This window comes from Ammospiza caudacuta, chromosome 1, assembly GCF_027887145.1.
Source record: "Ammospiza caudacuta isolate bAmmCau1 chromosome 1, bAmmCau1.pri, whole genome shotgun sequence".
NCBI classification, from domain to species: Eukaryota; Metazoa; Chordata; class Aves; order Passeriformes; family Passerellidae; genus Ammospiza; species Ammospiza caudacuta.
Genome location: NC_080593.1, coordinates 20,345,556 through 20,365,888, shown reverse-complemented (window position 1 = coordinate 20,365,888; position 20,333 = coordinate 20,345,556). Strand labels below are relative to the sequence as shown.

At 36.2% G+C, this 20,333-nt stretch overlaps 1 protein-coding gene across 1 annotated transcript in view; it reads left to right on the top strand.

Annotated features, from left to right (window-relative positions):
* The window catches only part of MALRD1 (MAM and LDL receptor class A domain containing 1), a 229,880-nt gene that overhangs the window by 12,232 nt on the left and 197,315 nt on the right, over window positions 1-20,333 (top strand). Inside the window, exons 6-10 of the mRNA XM_058825112.1 lie at window positions 949-1,042; window positions 4,636-4,779; window positions 8,326-8,483; window positions 13,598-13,690; window positions 15,885-16,098. Coding sequence (XP_058681095.1) covers window positions 949-1,042; window positions 4,636-4,779; window positions 8,326-8,483; window positions 13,598-13,690; window positions 15,885-16,098 — 703 coding nt within the window. The remainder of the gene's footprint in view (window positions 1-948; window positions 1,043-4,635; window positions 4,780-8,325; window positions 8,484-13,597; window positions 13,691-15,884; window positions 16,099-20,333) is intronic.

Here is a 20,333-nt window from a genome sequence, read left to right as displayed (position 1 = left end):
TTTTCTGCATCAATCTGTTAAACTAGGCACAATATTGTTGCTGAACTCTCAAGGTAATGCTTGAAAAATTATTGCTAACACTGTGAATTCCTTAATGAGAGCTAGAATGTACCTCTAGGTAGATTCTGCCTCTAGGACTCTGGAAAATCCTGGAACTGCTTCATCCCAAGATGCAGCTAGGGAATATTTTAGGAACATGATTCATGAGATTGATTTTGTTGGGTTGTTTTGATTGGTATGTTTTTGTTGTGCTTTCCCAAGGACTGCTATTGATCAGTCAGTTCCCTTGTACACCACTGCAGAAAAAGTGTAATAGTCTGTGCATTTACAAATGTGGATTGAAATCTGCCCTTAAGATGGAAAAGTAAAATATTTGTAACTTTTTGTGTACAGGAGATTTTGGTGGGGGAAAAAAATCCCCCATTGTTGTAACATTAGAGCAGAATAGCTGTCAACCAAGTACTCCTCAAGATTTGTTTTGCCTAAAATGTGATGAAAGTCTTCTGAATAATGGGGTTTCTTGCTCTGACTTTTTTCCAGGTTTTTGAGAAACTCTAAAATCAGCCAGAAAATGTTCATATTTCTAGTCTCTGGGGGAATAATGACTTGACAAAACACAAAATCCTTTGTGTTCTGCTCTTTAGCTGTCATGATCCTTGCTTAGATTTTAAGGCATTTTATTATGATTTTCAGATCCTGCCTGTTAAATTCTACTTTAATCTTGAGTTAGATGATTGGACTACCTATCTGTGCTCAGGTGAAAAAGTCACAGATATGTCAAAAAGCCAGGATGATAATCCTCCAAAGTTGTTAAATGTGTGATTAGATTTCTCATATTTCCAATAGATACTCCATGGACTTGACTGGCATATACTGTGTGGTTTTTTTTGTTTTGTCTGTGACACTGATAAACTCTGTTTCTTGTTGATCTGCTGTTAATCCCTTTAGGTTATCTTTTCGGGGATGGTGGAAACCCAGAGACAAGGTGAAAGTGTTGCCATTGATGATATCACCTTCAGTGAAGGATGTTCTATAGCACATGGTAAGAATGCCTGTTTTTAAGCAGCCAGGTCATTTTACATTTAATCTTTTCCTTGGATTAGAAGAGATATGACAATGGAATTTTTTTGCTATTCAAAGGCTTTTTAAACTCTGTAAGTGGTTTCATTTGGCTCATTTTCATTTCCCTAAACAATCATCTGTCTTTTCACATGTAAACACAATTGCAAAGAAAGACAATACTTTAATAAATCTAATATATTATAAATGTAGGGCTCAGTGGGTAAAAAAGATCTGGTTTTGGCTGAAGAATTGATGTGTTCAGCCAGCTCGGGCAAAGCTTTGAAGCTGACTAGGAAGATTCCCAAGGCACTCGTGTATTTCTAAATGCAAGGAGGTCCTGATCCTCAGCTCTGCAGTGGGGTTATGCTGTTCTGCTCTGCTACATCCAAGAGCTCTAATGTCAGGCTGGTCACCTCTGCACTCAGACCATCCCTGCGTGTCAGGATTCTGCAGCAAAACATTTCCTATTTCCCTTTTCAACCCAATGTATTTTCATGGAAAAGGAGTGCTACCTGTCCTAGCATAAATGAAGTTGCTTGCTGCCCTGTGTTACACTAGAGTATTGCCCTCTGGCACCTCTGTCACATCCTCAGGTGAGTGCAGCGCTGATTCAAAGCACCTCCTTCGTTTTTCTTTCTTTTACTCTTGGCCTGGGCACAGAGTGTTAAGACTTTAAACTTAACTTGAGATATTAAAAGCAGTGTTTGACACAAACGAAGCTAGGTTACATGGTTGGTTTGTGTGTACCATAATCCTAAATAATGCTCTCTAGATTTCCCTGTAGGAAAATACTATTGAAAAGAGATGCACGTGGGTATCAATCTGTAAGAGTGCTAAGCAATTTCAAGCAGATCACATTAAGAGCAAGATACAGACCCTAATTTAATGATGCCAGCAGGCATCATTATATTTCTATAATTCTACACATGTACTTGTTTAACCAGTTGCTGTGGGAGTTCTGTTTGTAAAAATACATTGAGTTTTTAACAAAGTTCTTCTAAAAAAATATCCAACCAAATAAACTCAGCCATGAGACGAAACACTGTCTCAAAGAGATGGAAGAGGAAAAAAAGGAAACTGATATATGTTTTCACCATATCTTATAAATCCAGGTGTTAAACTTACCTTACATGGCAGCTGTTGAACTCCATGCTGTGCCTCACAGATTGAGCTGCTGCACTGTTAAGTGCCTCAGGTATATTCTAATAAGAGCCAGTTCTTATCCTGTGTTTCCTCATTAGGAGAAGTCAACTTCATTAGGTGACATCTAAATGGCTCACAGCAGCCAAAAACAGGGTCAAAGAATCTTAATTTTCTCCCTGAAAGAGAAATGTTACTACTGAACATTTTCCAATAATTAAAACAAAAGGTCAGACTAATGGTTGGTTGAATTTGAAATAATTTTTTCTCTAGTCCTTATGGAATGTCTGGAAAAGTAGACTTTTAATGAAGACCACTTTAATTTCATGAAACCCCTAGTTAAAACTTGAATTTTAAATGTATTCCTCATGATTTTTATTCCCAGTACAAATACACAAAAGAGATTACCTGGGCATTTTATTCATTAGCATGACTATGATTTTAGGGTTGTGAGTAAAATATCTTAAATTTTTGTGCTTTTAGGAGTTTCTTGATGCAAACTGTGCTGCTTAAATATAAAAGTAATCTCATTATGCACTAGGTTCTTTCTTCACTTCTATCTCTCCCCTGTCTCCCAAAGTGCCCCACTTCAGTCTGTTGTCCGGTTCTGCTAAAAACTAAACTTCATGCATTGAAAAAAATGCAACTGAAACTCCATCATCAGTATAGCAATTTAAGATACTCTACAGTTTGTAGTTTCCCCAACAGCTGCCACATAGTTTGTTATCACTAAAAACCCCCACAGCTCTTTATTATACGTTTGAGTATGAGCTACAGAAAAAAAACTTTGGCTGTGAAATAGAAAATATGAAGTCATTTTCTGAAACACACATAATGCAAAATCTCCTTTACTTATGCCTTTAGTAGACCTTCTGTTCAAAGGCTTCATATTCTTATCCAAGTGGCTGCTCTGCAGAATTCTCTCTCAATTTCCAAAAAATTATGTATGTGAAGAACTCCACTAAGAGTGTCCTTCTAATCTCTATGTAGAGATGAAAGCAAAGAGCTCCACGGCACGAAAGTGGAATTCTGTAAGGGAGAATGAGGCTTTTGTCCTCCTTAAGTCACTTGTAATGCAGAAGTGACAAAGCCTGACTGCAAATATATGGGTTTTTTTCAGGAAAACTGAAGTAATCATTTATGTATTACTTCTAATGTATAAATTTTGACAAAAATACAATATGAATACTTCAACTGACAAAATCTTAAACTTAATTCCTTAGTTAATTCTAATCCTGCAGAGATGTAGCCTTTAATATTACAGAAGCACATATTTGAGATGAACTGCTACAGGGATGGGAGTCAGAAAATCCAAAATACTAATCTTACTATTGTCTGACATGCTGTGGCATTAAGAGCTAGAAAATGAGTATTTTGACAAAACAAAAAAACCCTCAAAAATATATAAACTAAATTAAAGAAAAAAATCCCACAGACTGACTCAAAATGTTTTGTGTCAATACTTCAAAAGTGTTAAATGAAGATCTTGATTCCTTTTGAAAGAATTTGCAAATGTTGAAATTTGACAAGATCCATCCTTTTCCAGACCCTTGTGGAGTTTTGCATTTTCTGTGGAATACAAGGTTTTGACAAGCTCTTTCTCATACAATACACGTGGTTTGAAAGCAGCACACATTTATTCAGCACTAGAACAAGGAAGAAATGAAAGGTTTGCAGCACTGCCTGGACAGCCCATTCACTGAAGTGTCAGTAAAGTAAATAATACAATGCCTCTCAGATGGAGACAGTAACATCTATGTGAACTAACCTGAAACTGTTTTTTCCATACAGTTAGGAATCTCTGTGTTTTCTCTGAGATAACCTGACTGCTATTTAATAATATGACTTAACCAGGAGATTACCTTTCCCTGCAATAACATTAAGAAGTGGAACTTCCATTGTCACAGTGCAATCCTGCTTAAAATCCTGAGGCAGCTAGATTAGTCAGGCATACTGTTAAAAGCCCTCTAAAATATGTGGTGATGCATTCAGAACCTTTCTGTCTCTAAAAAGAAGTATTATCTTACAAGTATTGGGGAGATGCTGCTGAGTTTAACCTGTTAAGGGTGATTTTTCTGTAGCTATCACCTAGAAAAGTAAATAGCTGTTTCTTATTATTGCATGGCAGTTTTTATGTTACCTGGCAACTCTCTCTGCGGAATTGAATTCATGAAGGTTGTGATGACTGGCTAACATAAATAGCACTCCATTGCTTTCAAAGAAGCATCTGTCTTGAGGGAATGATTTCTTAGAATATTTAAAGGTGGCAGGCTGAAGTTCAGGACAGCAATCAGGGATACACAGGGCTTTTGAAACAACCTTTTGAAGAAGCAGAAATGTTGCTAAGGAGTTTAATAAGCATAGATTTCTAATTGGGAATAGTCTCATAAAGAATGACTTCTTAGGAAGTGATTGTTTTTCTTTGTCTTTTAGTACCACAGATTTCCATTTTTGAGCTTGACTTGTGTGAGTGGCACTCAGAGCAGGCAGCTGAGCCTGCTCAGGGGGCACGGCTGCAAGCTGGGCACAAGATTGCCTCCTGCTCCTTCCTGGAGGATTCCAGCAACAATACTGAAGGTGGGCATTTGATTTGACTCAAAATTACTAGCTCTCATGAAGAATATAGTACTTTTTATGGCAAGATGGTGCGTCAATACCAAAACAGAACAAAACTACAAAGAGTACTTGTATATATTTTGTATGTAAATTAAGTTTTGTTTTGGCTGTTTAATAAGGACATCATGAACACTCCTTCTGGTAAGACATAAAATATTTTATTTTAAGAATAATTTTTTTTTCAGGTATTCGTGAAATATTTTAGCATAAGAATTCTGTTATAAACTAATAGCTGATTTATTTTCCAGTTTATTCTTTTTTATGAGATCTGTGCAAGAATTTGGTGAAATTAAATTAAATCAAATCAAATTCATCTATGCCCCAGCCCTTTTGTGTGTGTCTTTCTGTTTTGTTTTGATTTTGATGCTTGGCAATTTGACTTGTGCAGCACTATTCTGCTTGAGCATAGAGCCTGGAACTTCATTTTAAACCTTTTATTAGGGCAAATGTAAATAAACAATTATTCTGGAAAATAGTGTCCTACCTTTAAAATGAATACAGTTAGTCCAGAAGCAATTTTAAGAAGTAAAGAGCATGCCTTGTTTTTGAAGTCACTGTGTATTATGTCTCAATGGGTTTATGGGAAAGGTTTTTGAAAGCTTAATGATGTAAATCTCTGAGTGTTCAATTGTGAGATGGAATTGTCTTGCCTGCTAAGTGTTTGCCTTGTGTACTGAGGCTGCCTTCAGAGGGGTCAAGTGCTGCTAGTTGTAATAGTACAGTTTGTGGTGCAGCTTTGAGGAACTGATATTGTGGGGATTACTGCTTGAACTTTGAACCCACAGAAATGGAGCACATCTCATTGATAGAAGCTGAATGAATGTTAGATATTGTATTTATTTAAAGAAAATTAGTATGCATTTCAATACATACCAGTGGCCATAGGTCAAATTATTATTGAATAGCAAGGAAAAGTGCCTGAGTGTATACACTATGTTAAAACTAATTTTTGCAGGTATGCATAATGAAGAGCATAGAGTAAAGCAGATTTTTTTTTCCCCTTAAATGTGAAGAGAAGACTCATATCATCTTACAATTTCCACTTTTTTTTCCACAAAAAAGAGACTTTTAATTTGATTTTATTTGAAAAACCTCCCTGAAAGTCATTGTATCTGTGCCACACCTTAACGTGACATCCTAAGGGCTGGTAATGGGTATGGATTTTCCTTTTAGGGCAATCTTGAGAACACAAAAGATATTGAAATTCTGTAAGGGCTTTTACAGGAATGTATTACTGCACTGTCTATGGAAAGAGAATATATTTAGAAATATTTCCTGCAGAGGTGCTTGGGCATTTTTGTATGGATATGCACAGGCAACTGAGTAGGCTGAACTTCTCCACCTGCTTAGGGAAATTCCCTGTGCTTCTAAGTCACAAAGAAAAATGAAAATATGTGAAGAAACAAGCATCAAAACAACAATAGAATTCAATTCATCATTAACATTGAAAGGTATTGAAAAATCTGAACTCTGGTTGCTGACTTCTCAATACATTCAGTATTTTCTATTCATGCAGATGTGTTAAGACATAAATGAAGACGTTGAATATAAAACAAGTTCTATAAACTAAAGACATGATATGCAAACTGCAAAAATTCCATGCTTGAGGGCTCAAACTTGTAGTGCAAATAAAGCTTGACTTCATTTTATATTATGATTTTGATCAAAGCTTTTACTTCTATAAATAGAAGAGAGTTAAGAAATAAAATTATTAAGACTATAGCTACTATAAGAAGACTATAACTATAAACAACTATATTTATAAAGAAAATATTTCTTACAGCCTTTGAATAATCCTCCCTTGCTGGTATCCCTAAATTAAATAAAATACTTTCTGTCCTTGGAAGAACTTTTTTCTTTGTTGCTTTATTTCTTTGTTTCTCTAGTTTTGTATTGTAGGCAATTTATCTATAATTTTTCCTCTTAATTTCTCTGGTGTCAAAAGTTCTTACAGAGGTTTTATATTCCCCTGTAGTACTGTTCAGAAAGTACTTTTTTGTTGCTTTTATTTTTTCATGTAGGCTTCATATATGCCATCATATTTTCCCTAGTTTATGTTTTTTACATTGGATTAAGCAGAAGCAATCACAATACTTTCACAAAATGCATTCCCTAAAGTAGAGTAAGCATGTTATTTTGGATACAGGCTCATTCTGGAGGCTCCATAGGACTTTGGTTTATCTAGAGCACAGCACTTGCTTTCTTGTCAAAACATCATGTCAACTCCTCTTTACCCTGCTTTTAAAGATTCAAGTCCTTGAAAGGAAAGAGAGGAAATAATGTTAATTATCACTGGGCTCAGATAATAATATTGGTTGGTTTTAATGGCATCAGAGAACTCTGAAGCTAGATAAACAACTGGTAGCATACCTTCTAGTGTTGCATATTTCTCTTATGCACAAGATAGCAGTCACAGACATGTAGATGCCTTGTTCATGTCTGTGAAAGAGAAATCTGGGTTTTATCTACAATATTTTCCTATATAAAAGTTAGTTGCAGTGGCATGAAGTTATAAGCTCAACTTCTAGGAAATTTCAAGAATATATTACAGTGTAAATCATTGCATAACACAAGAGTAAACAGGCAACAAAAGGAAAATAATGTTTATAGAAGTTTTTTTTAAAATGAGCATTTTTTTGGTGAAATGACACTTTCTTCCTTCACCTTGAGATTGTGTAACATTTGTATTTGAGATAGGTTTTATTTAGAGAAATAAACATAAAAACTGCAGACTTAAAACCTTTAATCAGACCTTGTTTATTATTTTAATAGTTGCTGCAGAAGGCAGCAAAATATTCAATGACTCAGGAAGCAGGGGAAAGAGCTGATATATTTAGTAAAAAATATTTAGCCTTTTTATTTCTGAAAACTAATAGATGCTGTTGAGGGGATGGAGAGCTCCTTTGATCTCTGTAGGAATGCTTTTATAAGGGCCAGTAGGTCAAGCAGAGCATAAATTGCTTTTCTGCTTCACATGGAAAGACAATATGCTTCCAATGCTTTGTTGCAGAAGTTCTGTCTGAGGAGTAAAGACCTTGATTACATGGTGATGTGACTGCTTCTTGCAGCAGTGGTGCAGATGACCTTTATTTCTTTGGTTGTTTTTTAAACATTGCTGTGAAAAGCATATTCCCTGAAAACCACAGTGGGAAGAAAGCCCAGTTTCCATATATATTTGTCATTACATATCGAGTGGTTGTAAATGTAAGGAGGCTGAGCTGGGACTTCTTGCAGGTTTAAGCATGCAAATTAAAACTTGAGATACTATCAACTGATGTGATTCGTGGTTGCTGGGGTTATCTGTGAGTAAAATGAAGATATATATATTTATCTATTTAATAGGAAATAGATGATATCCAAGTCACATCATCAGCATGAAGATCAGATTTCATTCTTGCTGGAATGGGTCTTTGGTGGAATTACATGAGACCAGTCCTTATTGTAATGACTGAGAAAAAATTGTTTTGTGAAGAAGTGACCTTTATGTCCTTTTATTTTTTTCTTCAGGCCATTTTGAGTGGTTAGAAGCTAATGACAAGGCATTATATGAAAGGGCCCATCTAAACAGCTCCATGTGTCGTTGCTCCAGCAAGAATTGCCATTTTCAGTTTCATTACTCTATGGCAGATAGCAGTGTTCTCAAGGCAGTACTGCTTTTGAACCAGGTAAGTAAAAAAGTGTTCATTTCCAAAAGTTAAAGGTGTGGCAGTCCAGGTGTCACCAGACAAAATGCAAGACACACCTGCTGCTGCATGCCTGTCCCCTGAGTCAGTTTGTGCACAAACTCACTTGGTTACTGGTTAATTCCACTGGTCTGTGCAATTGCAAAGCCTGGATTTTCACCATCTCAGCTATGAACTGATTTGATGGGTGAATGTTCTGCAATAAGGCTTCAAGGACAAACTCAGCTAATACAGAATTAAATCAATTGGAGATTTCAGTGGGGGGGGGGGAATCTATAGTAATAACTTTTCTAGCCTTCTTCCTGTTATGGAATTAAGAAAATAGGTGCTTTTGTCTATGGAGACATATTAAAAACAGTTGTTAATTCAGGATAGCTGGAAAGTTCTTGATTAAACACCTGCTTTGCTTTGCCCAAGTGTTAGAGCAGTAATTTTTCTATTCTTCTACCTATTAGTAGATAAAAGAGCCCTGCCAGAATGAAGCACACATGTCAGTTGAGCATTGGTAGCTATTTCCATCTTTATTACCTCCCCTACTTTGTGAGACTTTCTACTATTAGGATGCTCTCTTTTGGAAGTCTGGTTTGATAGGTGAGTCTCGATGCTTTGCACTGCTGCTTCATGAAAGCAAGATCAGTAGAGCTGCTCTCACTCAGTTAGTGGCTCTCATATCTTGGTGCTGGAGGTGAATTCTTATCACACAACAATATACATATTTAAATACTGGATCAATTTCATTCACAAAGATTAGAAGTTAAAAATCCCAAAGTATAACACAATCAAAAGGTCTTAAAATTAGGACAGGTAATGGAAACAATTTATTTCTTCCTGGTTGTGTCTTTGAATATTCATGAAAACAACTCCAGGCTTTTGCTCATGTTTCATTTATAAAAGCCAATAGTTGTATTTTTCTATGGCTGTGTCAGGGAATTGTAACATAATCAGTGTTCTGGTCAGAATGCATGGATTTTTGTGCCATAGTACTTGCCAATAAATCCCCAGGCATGACACTCTCAGCAACCTTGAGACAGAATAGGAATATTGATTTCAGCAGTTCACCTAAGTAGCATCAATGGACCCAATCCAAGAGTTGTTTTTCCCTGAAAACAGAGCAAATTATGTAAGTGAAAACCATGAGAGAACTGACATATGAGTTCCCATAGAACTGAGAACCTAAATTGAATTAATTGATAAACTGGTCCTTACATGCTCATTAGAAGAAAATTTTCTGGCATTTATTACATCAGTCCCCTCTGTTTCCACAGATTCTCTTAGCCCTTCTATGTTTTAGTTATTGAATTTTTCCTTCAGAAATCAGAAATTCAGAAATCAGAAGTGTATTTATTGCACACAGACTTATTTAAAGATGGTGTGAGTCACTCATACTGAAAACTTTGCCAGAAAAATCTTCAGGAACATAAGCTTCTGCTGGTAGTTTCAGGAAAAATAAAACAACATACAGACTCATGTTTAAGACTTCTTTAACTGAAATGAAGGGAGAGTTGGCTTTTTCACATTTTGCTACTGAATCATTAGGTTGTTTATGAAAGACAAATGAATTGTCAAAACTAGCCAATATTAAGAACCAGAAGTGAGGGTTGAGTGCTTATTCTGACCCTGGAAGAAAACAGAGCCTCCGTCCTGGGAGCTGCCATTCAAAACAGCCTCTCAACTGTGTGTACCTTGCAGTTTCCTGCACATCCTATCACTTTATTTATTGATCAAAACCTCTTGTCTTTGAATAACTCTTCTAAATCTCAGCACTGACAGGCCCAACACTCTGGGACTGGATTATACCCAATGTACAGTTTCAGTACTGTTCTTAGAGGGAAGTGATGCCAGGTCCTGTCACTGGTCACCTCATGAGGAAGTTGTAGACTCCAATGATATTTTCCCTTAGTCTCCCCCAAGGTGAACAACCCAAGAGACCTCTGCTGCTCCTCACACGGCTTCCCCTCAATGTCCTTCACCATCCTCATGGCCCTCCTTTGGACACTCTAACAGTTAAATCTCGTTTTTATATTGTGGCACCCAGAAGTGCCCCCAGCACTCGAGGTGAGGCCACCCCAGTGCAGAGCAGAGCAGAGCAGAGCAGGACAATCCCTCCCTTGCCCTGCTGGCCATGCTGTGCCTGATGCCCCCCAGGACAGGGTTGGCCCTCCTGGCTGCCAGGGCACTGCTGGCTCAGGTTCAGCTTGCCATGGGCCAGGACCCCCAGGTCCCTTTCCACAGGGCTGGCTCTCCAGCCTCTCATTCCCCAGTTTGTACATTCAATTAGCAAAATAAAAATGGAAACCAAATAATATCATTTTGAGTCTATCGCTTGCTGTTCACTACGTGTTTGTTACTCCCTTTAAGTAATGGGCTTATTTTTCTTCCTTTTATTGCCTTAATCTTTACATCTTTTATGGATTTGAAAAATCCAGAAATTAGGCAATAAAAGGCAATTTCAACTAATGCTTATACATGCAAGTATATTTATATCCCAATCCACTAAAATTTTTCTATGTGTACAACACCACTTGCAAAAGTCATGTGAGTACGTTCCTCTGCAGAAGGTAAAGTTGCTTAATCATTGTGGGGAGGTAAAAAAGCTTTTGTGTCAAATTACTCTCTGAAAAGAGAAGTAGGGACAAAATAATGGGTGCAGTTGCACAGCAGTGCAGGTATCGATAGAGAAATGTCAAAAAAAAAGATAAAATTATTTTATAGATGGAGACCTTTATAAAAAGTTGGGATTTCTCTTCCATCCATCAAATCTGAGCAGCACTATGTCAGAAAAAAAAAAAAAAAAAACATTGTGGGGAAAAGGAACAATTCTTGCCCATTTTAGCTTTACAAAAGGTTGTTTATTGATAGTAATAAATCACAGTAAGGGAGAATAAAGTTGTCTTGAGCAACCGTTCCCCTGCATCACCAAAATAAATCTTGAAGGAAAGTACTGGAAAAGCAACACCTTCCATATTTTGGAAAAAGGTTATTGACACAAGGAATGTGCTAGAGGCGTTAACCCATTTGTAGCAAAGAGGTGGAAGAATAGGACAAGCAGGATGAATACTACAAGTATTGTGAGGAAGGGAAATGATATTGTTGAATTTTTAGAGCTGTATAAAATCACAGGATAAAATTTGCTTAAAATACTCTTTCATCTGAGGAGATTTACAGCTTTCAGTGTAAATAAAAGTCTCAGAAGGTCTGGCTACTGGACAGAAAACTCAAGTTTACTGCTACAGGCTATTTACTCCTGCTGTAGTAAAATTAGCTTGGGAGGAAAATGGTCATGGGGCTGGGTTTCCAAGCTGTTACCTGAATGTGAGCAAAATTGTAGTATCAAGGTGCATCCAGTCAAATACTCAGCAAATACAGTGCTTCCCAAAAGATATACAAATGTGTTTGAAGGGTCTGTACATGCAGGTGTGGAGGGAGCACGTTAAATAAAAGCAGAAATTTAACCACAGACTATGGTTTTAACCTTCCATGCAGTATGGTTCCTAGTACATCCTTTTCTGTATCTCATATGTGCCTAAGATATGATTAGGCTGAAATATTTCCTTTAGAAGCTGAATTATTTAGTAAAATGAAGCAAGTTTTACACAGAATGAGGTGTTCTCAATATAGAAAGACTTTTGCTGAATATGTCATGTAAAGAATTGAACAAATACATCCCATACTAAAGTAGAAATTTACAGCTGACTTTTATTCCTGAAATCATGTATGCCATGTGCTTTATCCAATTTGATCTCTTCTGTCATTGAGTGTTTGAAATTAGTGTGTTCCCTTGGCATCGTCTTGCAGTTAGCCAAAATTTCTTTTCTTTTTTCTTTTTTGTTTTTTGTGATCTTTGAACACATGTTCAATGGGGAATTAATCTTCCAGCTTTGCTAATATATCAGAATGGCCTTGGTAAGAAAAGAGCACTAATTGTCTGGACATCACAAATAATTCCAATGTCCTTCTGCTGGCTCACAGCCTATCAAGCAGTAGGCAGCACATTTCTCCTCTCTTTATATTATAAAACAGGAAAAAAGATAGCTGTCCTTGTCTATAGTACTGATAACATTTCACATGCCTATCATAACCCCTTTTATTAATCTCCTGTAAGATAAATTGTTTTTATACTTTCAATTTCTCATCATACAAGAGACTCTCCATTTCTCTTATCCTGCTTTGCATCTTTTTCTGAACTGCCACTAATTCTGTAATATACTTGGTGGAAAAGGTATGACCCATACTTTGCAGCTTCCTAAAAGGAGTCTCAGTATTTGATATTTTTAATAGTGAGTGTGTTTGTATGTATAGCCTAAACTTTTCCTGCAGGTTTTTTCTGTATTTTTGGTTTTGCTCTATTTTGCAACTGCTTCTTGAAAAGACTTTGTGTGGGTATATAAAGTTCAAATTTCTGCCTTCTCTCCTTTATGCCTCAGTATGTTGCAAGCAGGATCATGACCAGAAGCAAAATGAGTGTGAGATACTTCTGCCAAATTATTGAATCAAAAGGGCTGCATAAAGGGAGCCTTACCATATGTAGCACTCTTCCTGTTACCCTTAAGAGGTGGAATTAAAATGGGAGGATTAAGGTAATTCAGTTCATGAGTAAAAGTTGCTAGGTGTTACTCTGTGTGCTTGCTTTACAGATTTAAAAAAAAAAAAAAATTAGCTCAATTGATTGGGTAATTCTGGCAGACCCAAACTTCAGTTCCAAGAGAATGAAATATAATTAATTACACAACATAATATAAGCAGTTATTTATGAAAAGGAAGCTTATGTAGAGAACACCATGGAAACATATTGTTAAATTCAGCAATAACATGGCTTAATTTACATATTAATTAATGTTAATTCTACCAACTCAACTCCTGATAATTATATTATTAGTCTGTTTAGTCACAAAAAACGTGTTATTTCCCCTCTCTTCATTAGACCTCAGTGCAAAGATTGCAAGTGAGTATGAGAAACTGTATTTTTTCACATAGAGCAACTTTGTATATGGTGATTGTTTGGCTGGGAGATGAAAAGATGAATTATGAAAACTGGCCTCAATAACTTCTGGAGGAACAAAAATTATCTTTATTACATTGTTTTCTACATTTTACAGGAGGAGCATGTCTTGTGGGAAAGCAACACCATGACTAAGAAGGAATGGGTCAAAGTGAATATACAGCTACCAACAGGGCTACAAAATATAAAGGTATGAATGAAAAAGGCATGTGCTCAATTTTTGAAGATGGTTTACTTTGTTGTTTGTAAATCATCTAGAAAGCCTAAAAAATTGTTAAAATGGTGTGTATATTGAATGTCTTGCTATTTTTCCATTGCTTCAATATGTGTAAATCTCTGGCTGTATCTCAGTAAAATATCTACACAAACATGACATACAGAAGCTGCTGCATTTGAATAATATGCAAGAAAATGAATAAAAATCTCATCTGATTCTAATTAGTCATCTGAGGCCATGTCAGGAATTGCCAACTCATTTAAACGTATTTATACTGTTAAGTGAGATGATGTAAATGATCTTTGTGGAACTTCAGTGAAATTATGTAAACCACTATTTGGGAAGATACCTTTTCCTTGAAAGTTCAGACACAAAGATAAATGCTAAATTGCACTACTTAATTTTTATATTAATTTACGCGTTTCCATTTTAAGTAACTTTCCATTTACAATTTTTTGAACTTCTGTAAGTAACCATCATATTGTACTGCTTCAGCAGTCAGCTGAAAATATAATCTCTATGAAAGGACAAAAACTAAGCCTACTGCAGGAATTGATGTTTTGACAGATGTTAGAATGAATGCATTTCACTAAGCTAGTAAGTTCTAAGGGTGTGTTGTTGCCTGTCTCTCCTTTTCCCACGAGGATAATTTTGAATAAACAAGCAGATGTGTAATTAACTTATCTGTAGTATCTAGAAATAAACATCTTCTTAGGTTGTATGTATATAAGTAGGAAGCCTACTGTGTATTCTTGTACAAAAACTGCAAGGATCCCTTTCACTTAAGGAAGGAAACATACTATTTTAATATTTGTGCTTATTTTGTATTTTCAGCACAGCATTCTGTTTTTTGAACTGATAGAGACAGCATGGAAGCATTAGATGACTTTTGTCATTTTGAAGAAATTTTCTCTAGTGGAAGACAATGACATATATAACTCATGTTTTAGAAAGAAAAATCCCTCTTGAGATTTCACTCCAACCTAATTGCCAGGCTTTGGGGAGTGTGCTAGACCCTTCTGCTTATGCCCCAAATCAGATCTGTTCCAGTTTCTTCTGTTTAGTCAGATACTCTAACACAGTGCTTTCTGACCCTTGCACATAACTGCTTTCTGAGACTCACACTTTGGTCATGTCCCAGTCTGGGAAAACCCACAAATCCATTTTTATTTACTCTTCCAACTCCTGCTCTTTTTTCTTAGTGTTTTCTTTTATTGCCATCCTAATCTTTTTGATTAATCCAAGCTTTCTTCCTCCTGCTCACTGCCCTAACTCAGGTAAAAGAAACCTTGAGAGCACAAATGGGATAATTTCATTGCTTTGAGAGCCAGCAGAGCTGGGCTGCACCATGCCCAGGAGCAACAGATGCTCTTCTGGAATTTCATTGCTATAAATCAGCTTGTGCTAAATCTGCTCAGAGCAAGGGAACTCTGTCAGAGAGAGAAATGCTCCTTGAATCTCTGTGTCCATGTCAATAGCAGTAAAATAAGCAGGGTGAAGGCACAGGCTCAGGATTGGCATGTGATTGTCCAAATAATTAAAACATTGGCATGGTTCCTAGAAAGGTTTGACCTAAGCAAATCAGCCACCTCCAATCCTGTGCCCAGAACAGTTCCAGGATTGCAAGCGGGCAGGGACCACTCCCACAGCAGAGACTAGGTGCATCCATTTTGTTTTGTGTGATGAAACAGTTATCAATTGTTAAAACTCCGCTATGCCAGCTGATGTCTGAGGACAGTCCCCAGCCCAATTTACACAGCTGTAAGTGGAAATTTTCTCTTGGGGATCTGCAAAATGAGCTTTTGAAGACACTTCAGAAAGGAGGATGGAGTTTTTAGGATATTAGATTTCAGGACACCTTTCTAAAATACAGGGGCATTATTAATTTTTAGCTAAATATTTATGAGAACAGGAGTTTTTCTTTAAGATAGACTTTTTTTCTTTTAAACTTCATTCTTGCATATTATTCAAATTCTTTCTTCAAAGTCCAACATAAATTTTCCATAATTTCAACCTGAGATATCCATACAAAGTTTCCGATTCCGGTTTGAAATTTATCACAGTTTTGCAATGGAAATTATGAAGCACTTTTTACACCTAGAACTGTTTTGTGTAAATAAAATCAGTTTCACTCCATTCTCTGTTAACACAAATATTTTGTTGACAGCTTGTGTTTAAAGGAGCACTCCAGAGCAGGGCAGGTTTCATCTGCCTGAGTGGCATCCAGCTCCTGGATGCTGCACCATCAGAGCCAGCAGGTTTGTGCTCCTGGGAAGAACCCTCCTGCAGGGATGGGCAGCCCGTGGCCCCTGGATCAGCCTGTGACTCCCACTGGGAATGCCCTGTGACTCCCACTGGGAATGAGGAGCCAGCCACCTGCTGTGAGTGAACCCCATTGCTTTAGCGGGGCAGCCTGCTGAGCAGTGCTGTGAAACCTAAACATTTCCTTCAGCAAATCCCTCGAAAAATATTTTAAATTTCTACGGCTTCTTTTCCCCAGAATATTTAATTGCATACAGGTTAAAAAAAAATGTTCATAGCATTTTCTTCTTTCCATTGCTATGTGTTCCTCCGTCTTGCCTCATCATTTTAGATACAGTTGGTAATTTATTTAATAACCTGCTAAAATACAGCATTTACTGTGTTTTGCTTAAATATATTCCCTGTATACCACTTTTATAACCCTTATTTGCAAGGCAATGAAATCTGCCTTGGGATTTGTTTTCTGAACAGTTTTCTAATTTAGACTCTGTGAATTACTGTCAGAAAATGCATTAAGTGACATTATATTTGCACTATGATACAAATCACCACAGAAATGTAGTTCAGAAGCTGCATCTCCATTATATTTGCAGCTGAAGGTAAGTTTGTTCAGAAGCTACAGTTTCTACTGTACAATCAAGAGTAAAAAGAAAATAATTAAAATTACGGAAAAATGTCTGTAATCATTCTAAGTAATTTTAGATGTCCAAGTGAAAACGTCTTTAGGGACCCTGTCACTTCTAAAATTTATACTGTAGGGCATGCATAAGTATGTATGTTTGCCTGTGGTAGTGACACTTAAATATGTCTTTAACCTAAAACATGTGCACATATTTAAGATACCAGTGATGATATATATTGCTGCTGGGAGGAAGCAATTAAAATTTTGTGTATTGCTCAAGGTAACAGGATTAAAAACATCGATAATATTTTATTTTCTAATTCCTCAATGAGACTTGAGGAAATATTTGTGATTGCAAGCCATTTTTTAAACTCACAGTCAGAACCCTTAATTTATTTCAATTACTTAAAGAACCATGTGGGAACTATCTCTGAAACAAGTAATATGTGCAAATGCTGAAATAACATTTTAAATAGGAAGGATATACTGTTTTGTCTGTGGGTAGAATCTAAGCAAACATTAAAGTCTTTTAGGGCTCCCTCTCTGAGAGCTCTTTTTGATTTTTACAAGGCTTGACCCTATGCTGTGTCTGTGTCTCTGTGTCTGTACTACCTCCATGGGTAAGAATTTGGAGAGCCCTTGTAAGTTCTTTGGGAGGAATGGAAGTGAATTGTATTTTCAAAGCTGGACTTTATTTCTCAGCAATTTAGCGATCCCACTTCATAACAATGAAAAAGAATTTTCTTCATTGTGGTGAAGAGCAACTGGAAATAAAAAAAATAATTTTTAGATTTCAAAGGATCATGAAAAACAATTGCAGCAATTTAAGGGAGCTTCTAATCATAGTACACAAGACAAAAATGAAGATAACTCCAAACACTTACAGGCCTGTGCCTCAGACACTGGACATTTAAGTTAGGTAAACAAAAGATTAAAAATTACCTAGATCTAGTCAGTCTTTCAAAGATCACAGTAGAATCTTTGGAAATATTTCCTCTGTTGTGGTGATGTTGATGGGTCAGAAAAACGGAGATTTGGCAAAGAAGAAAAAGTCAGAATGACCCGATGGTCTCAACACTGTCCTTTGTGGAATCTCCAGAGTTATGGTGCTGGGACAAGGAATGGTCAGTGCAAAATGTTCTTCAAAATCTCTGCCTAGTGCTCCATTCTCTGCTGCTGCTTCTGCAATTAACTTTGGTTTTTCTACTGGCGCTGGTTCTCCACTAACTCTCTTCAAATTAAAGAAAATATGACACTCACTTGAAACTGAGGAATAGGGATTGTTTGCTTAACTATGTTTTGAGGTATTCACAGTTTGAAGAGGTATGATTTTATTGGAGCAGTGCATAAAAGTATATTCATCCCCAAAAAGAGGGTGGAAACAGGCTATTTTCTGGAGTATAAGTGCCAATAGTAGTTGCTAATTTCTCTGACTACTGGCTGAGAAGAAAGAGCACACAAAAATGTGCCATCTTTAAAATAACAATAACTATTGTTAAAGTTTGCCCATTTTAATGGATAATATTGTCTTGCATGCTTCCTGCACTCCTTTTCAGGAAAGATGGCCCTAATGGAATATAACTACTCAGCAGTTTAGTCAGCTTAGAGGATTCATCTTTTAGACACTTTCCACAGCATTGAGAAAAAAAGGTGTAAAGAAAAAAATTCTTATTTATTTTTGTCTTTTGTTCTTTTATTCCCATTATATCAACTTTTCACAAAATCTTGATATTGTCCTCCATTATGTTTAGAGTTCACTATATTCATTCATATTGATTTTCAGTAAAATTTCTTATCTGGTACAGAGATGCATGTTTTAGCCTTTATTAGGTCTTTTAGCATCTATCCTTGGACACATCCTCAGTAGTTTCCTTTGTTGAAGTGTTCTCAGGTACTGAAAAAGCTGACAGACTTCCTATTGAGCAAAAACAATGGCAGACAGCTGGTACTTAATGTGAAGGATTCCCCTCCTTTAAGAATTTATTTTTTCTTTATAATAAGGAATTTAAAAATAATGTTTCTTTTTGGTCATGTTGATTTGACATGGGTAGTGTTATAATAACACAATTTACTACAAGAACAAGCACATAAATATTTTGTAACTCTTCCTAATCTTTCTGTTTAATCTCTGCTCATTTATATAAAGATATATTTAAGTCTAGGAGACTTAAAAGTCTCAAAAATTATGAAATTGTCTAGGAAACATATGCATATGAGTAACCATCTTTATCTGAGTTGTTAAAATCTATGAATCTAATGGAGTGATAAGTTATGAAAGTACAGATTTTACTATTAAATTCTGCATTTTCATTATGTCTTTTCTGACAGCTCTTGTTTGTGATCACTTCTAATTTTTTTTATTTCAGTGAGTGATAACAAATTATGAAAACCTAGTTAATATATTTGAACAGAAAGTGAGAAGCAGGACTTGGATAATTTAAAGGACTATAAAGCTCTCTTTCATGGTGGTGCCTTTTCTTTATTTCCCACCCAATATAAACAAAGTAAATACTGTGTCAAAAAACTAATATTTCGAACACTATACTTATTATTATTTTACATTATTTATTATTATTTTACATTATTTATACATAACCTTCACAATACTTATAAACCCATAAATACAAATGAATCAGTTGCTAGCAGTCCTAGCAGCTTGGAAACAAGTCTAGGAGCACTTGCTATTTTCAGGTAATATCACACTTTGATGCAGTAGTGTTTCTGGAAATTACCTGCTCATCAGCATCCAGGTAAATTCAAAATTATTGTGGGGTGGGGTCATTCTACAGGCAATTCTGAAAGAAGATAATTTCCATTTACCTTAATTAGAAACTTTCTTAAAACAGCCATCTTCACTGCTTCTGCTTTTAATTTAACACCTCTAGTATTACCTTAAATATTCTTAGCTTTTCATAGGATTTGTATAATTTATGAATATGGAATATGTAGAATGAAGGAAACCTATATAATTTTAAAGGCATGTAGCTTTTACAGCATTTCATTTACAGTATAGCAATTTACAACTGCCAATCCTTGCAACCTTCCACAGCAGGTGAGCACAGACGCAAATATTTTTATTACCATTCAACATTGAAGTGGAAAGAGAACTTTTTAGTCTGAAACATTAGTTTTACTAAACCTTGGTGCATTTCCTGTGAGACTGAATTTGCCTGAAATTGCGAGTCTCTGCTCATTGATCTCGTATGCACATGTGGAGAACAGGAAGCTACACCCATTCTATTTTCACAGATTTTGCTGCTGACCAGCACTGTGCAGCCCTTTGTGCTTCACCAGAGCAGCTCCAAGCAAACCTGACCTCTGCAGAGCAAGGGTGGACATGAGATTCTCTTAAACTCTCTCAACCCTAAGCCAGGGAACTGAGTCATTTCAGAAGGATGGGAGGCCTGCTCACCTATGAGAGTTATGAGTCATTTGTCTAATGACTTATGACATGAAGAAGTTCAGGCTGGATGATCTGTGGCCATCTGGGATATTTCTGTATTAATCCTTTAACAAATTCTAGGGAAATAAAATTAATCACAAAATGGTAGGAAAAGTGCACAGGCACTTAGAAAGAAGGTAAATGTGTAACCCTTCGCTTTCACAAAATGACATTAAATGTTAGCCTGAAATTGTAAAATATTAGTGGCAAAGACATTATTTGGTTTCTGTTCATAATGATAGTTATTACCTCAGGTTCCAAAGACACTTAGGCACTGCCATACTGAATGA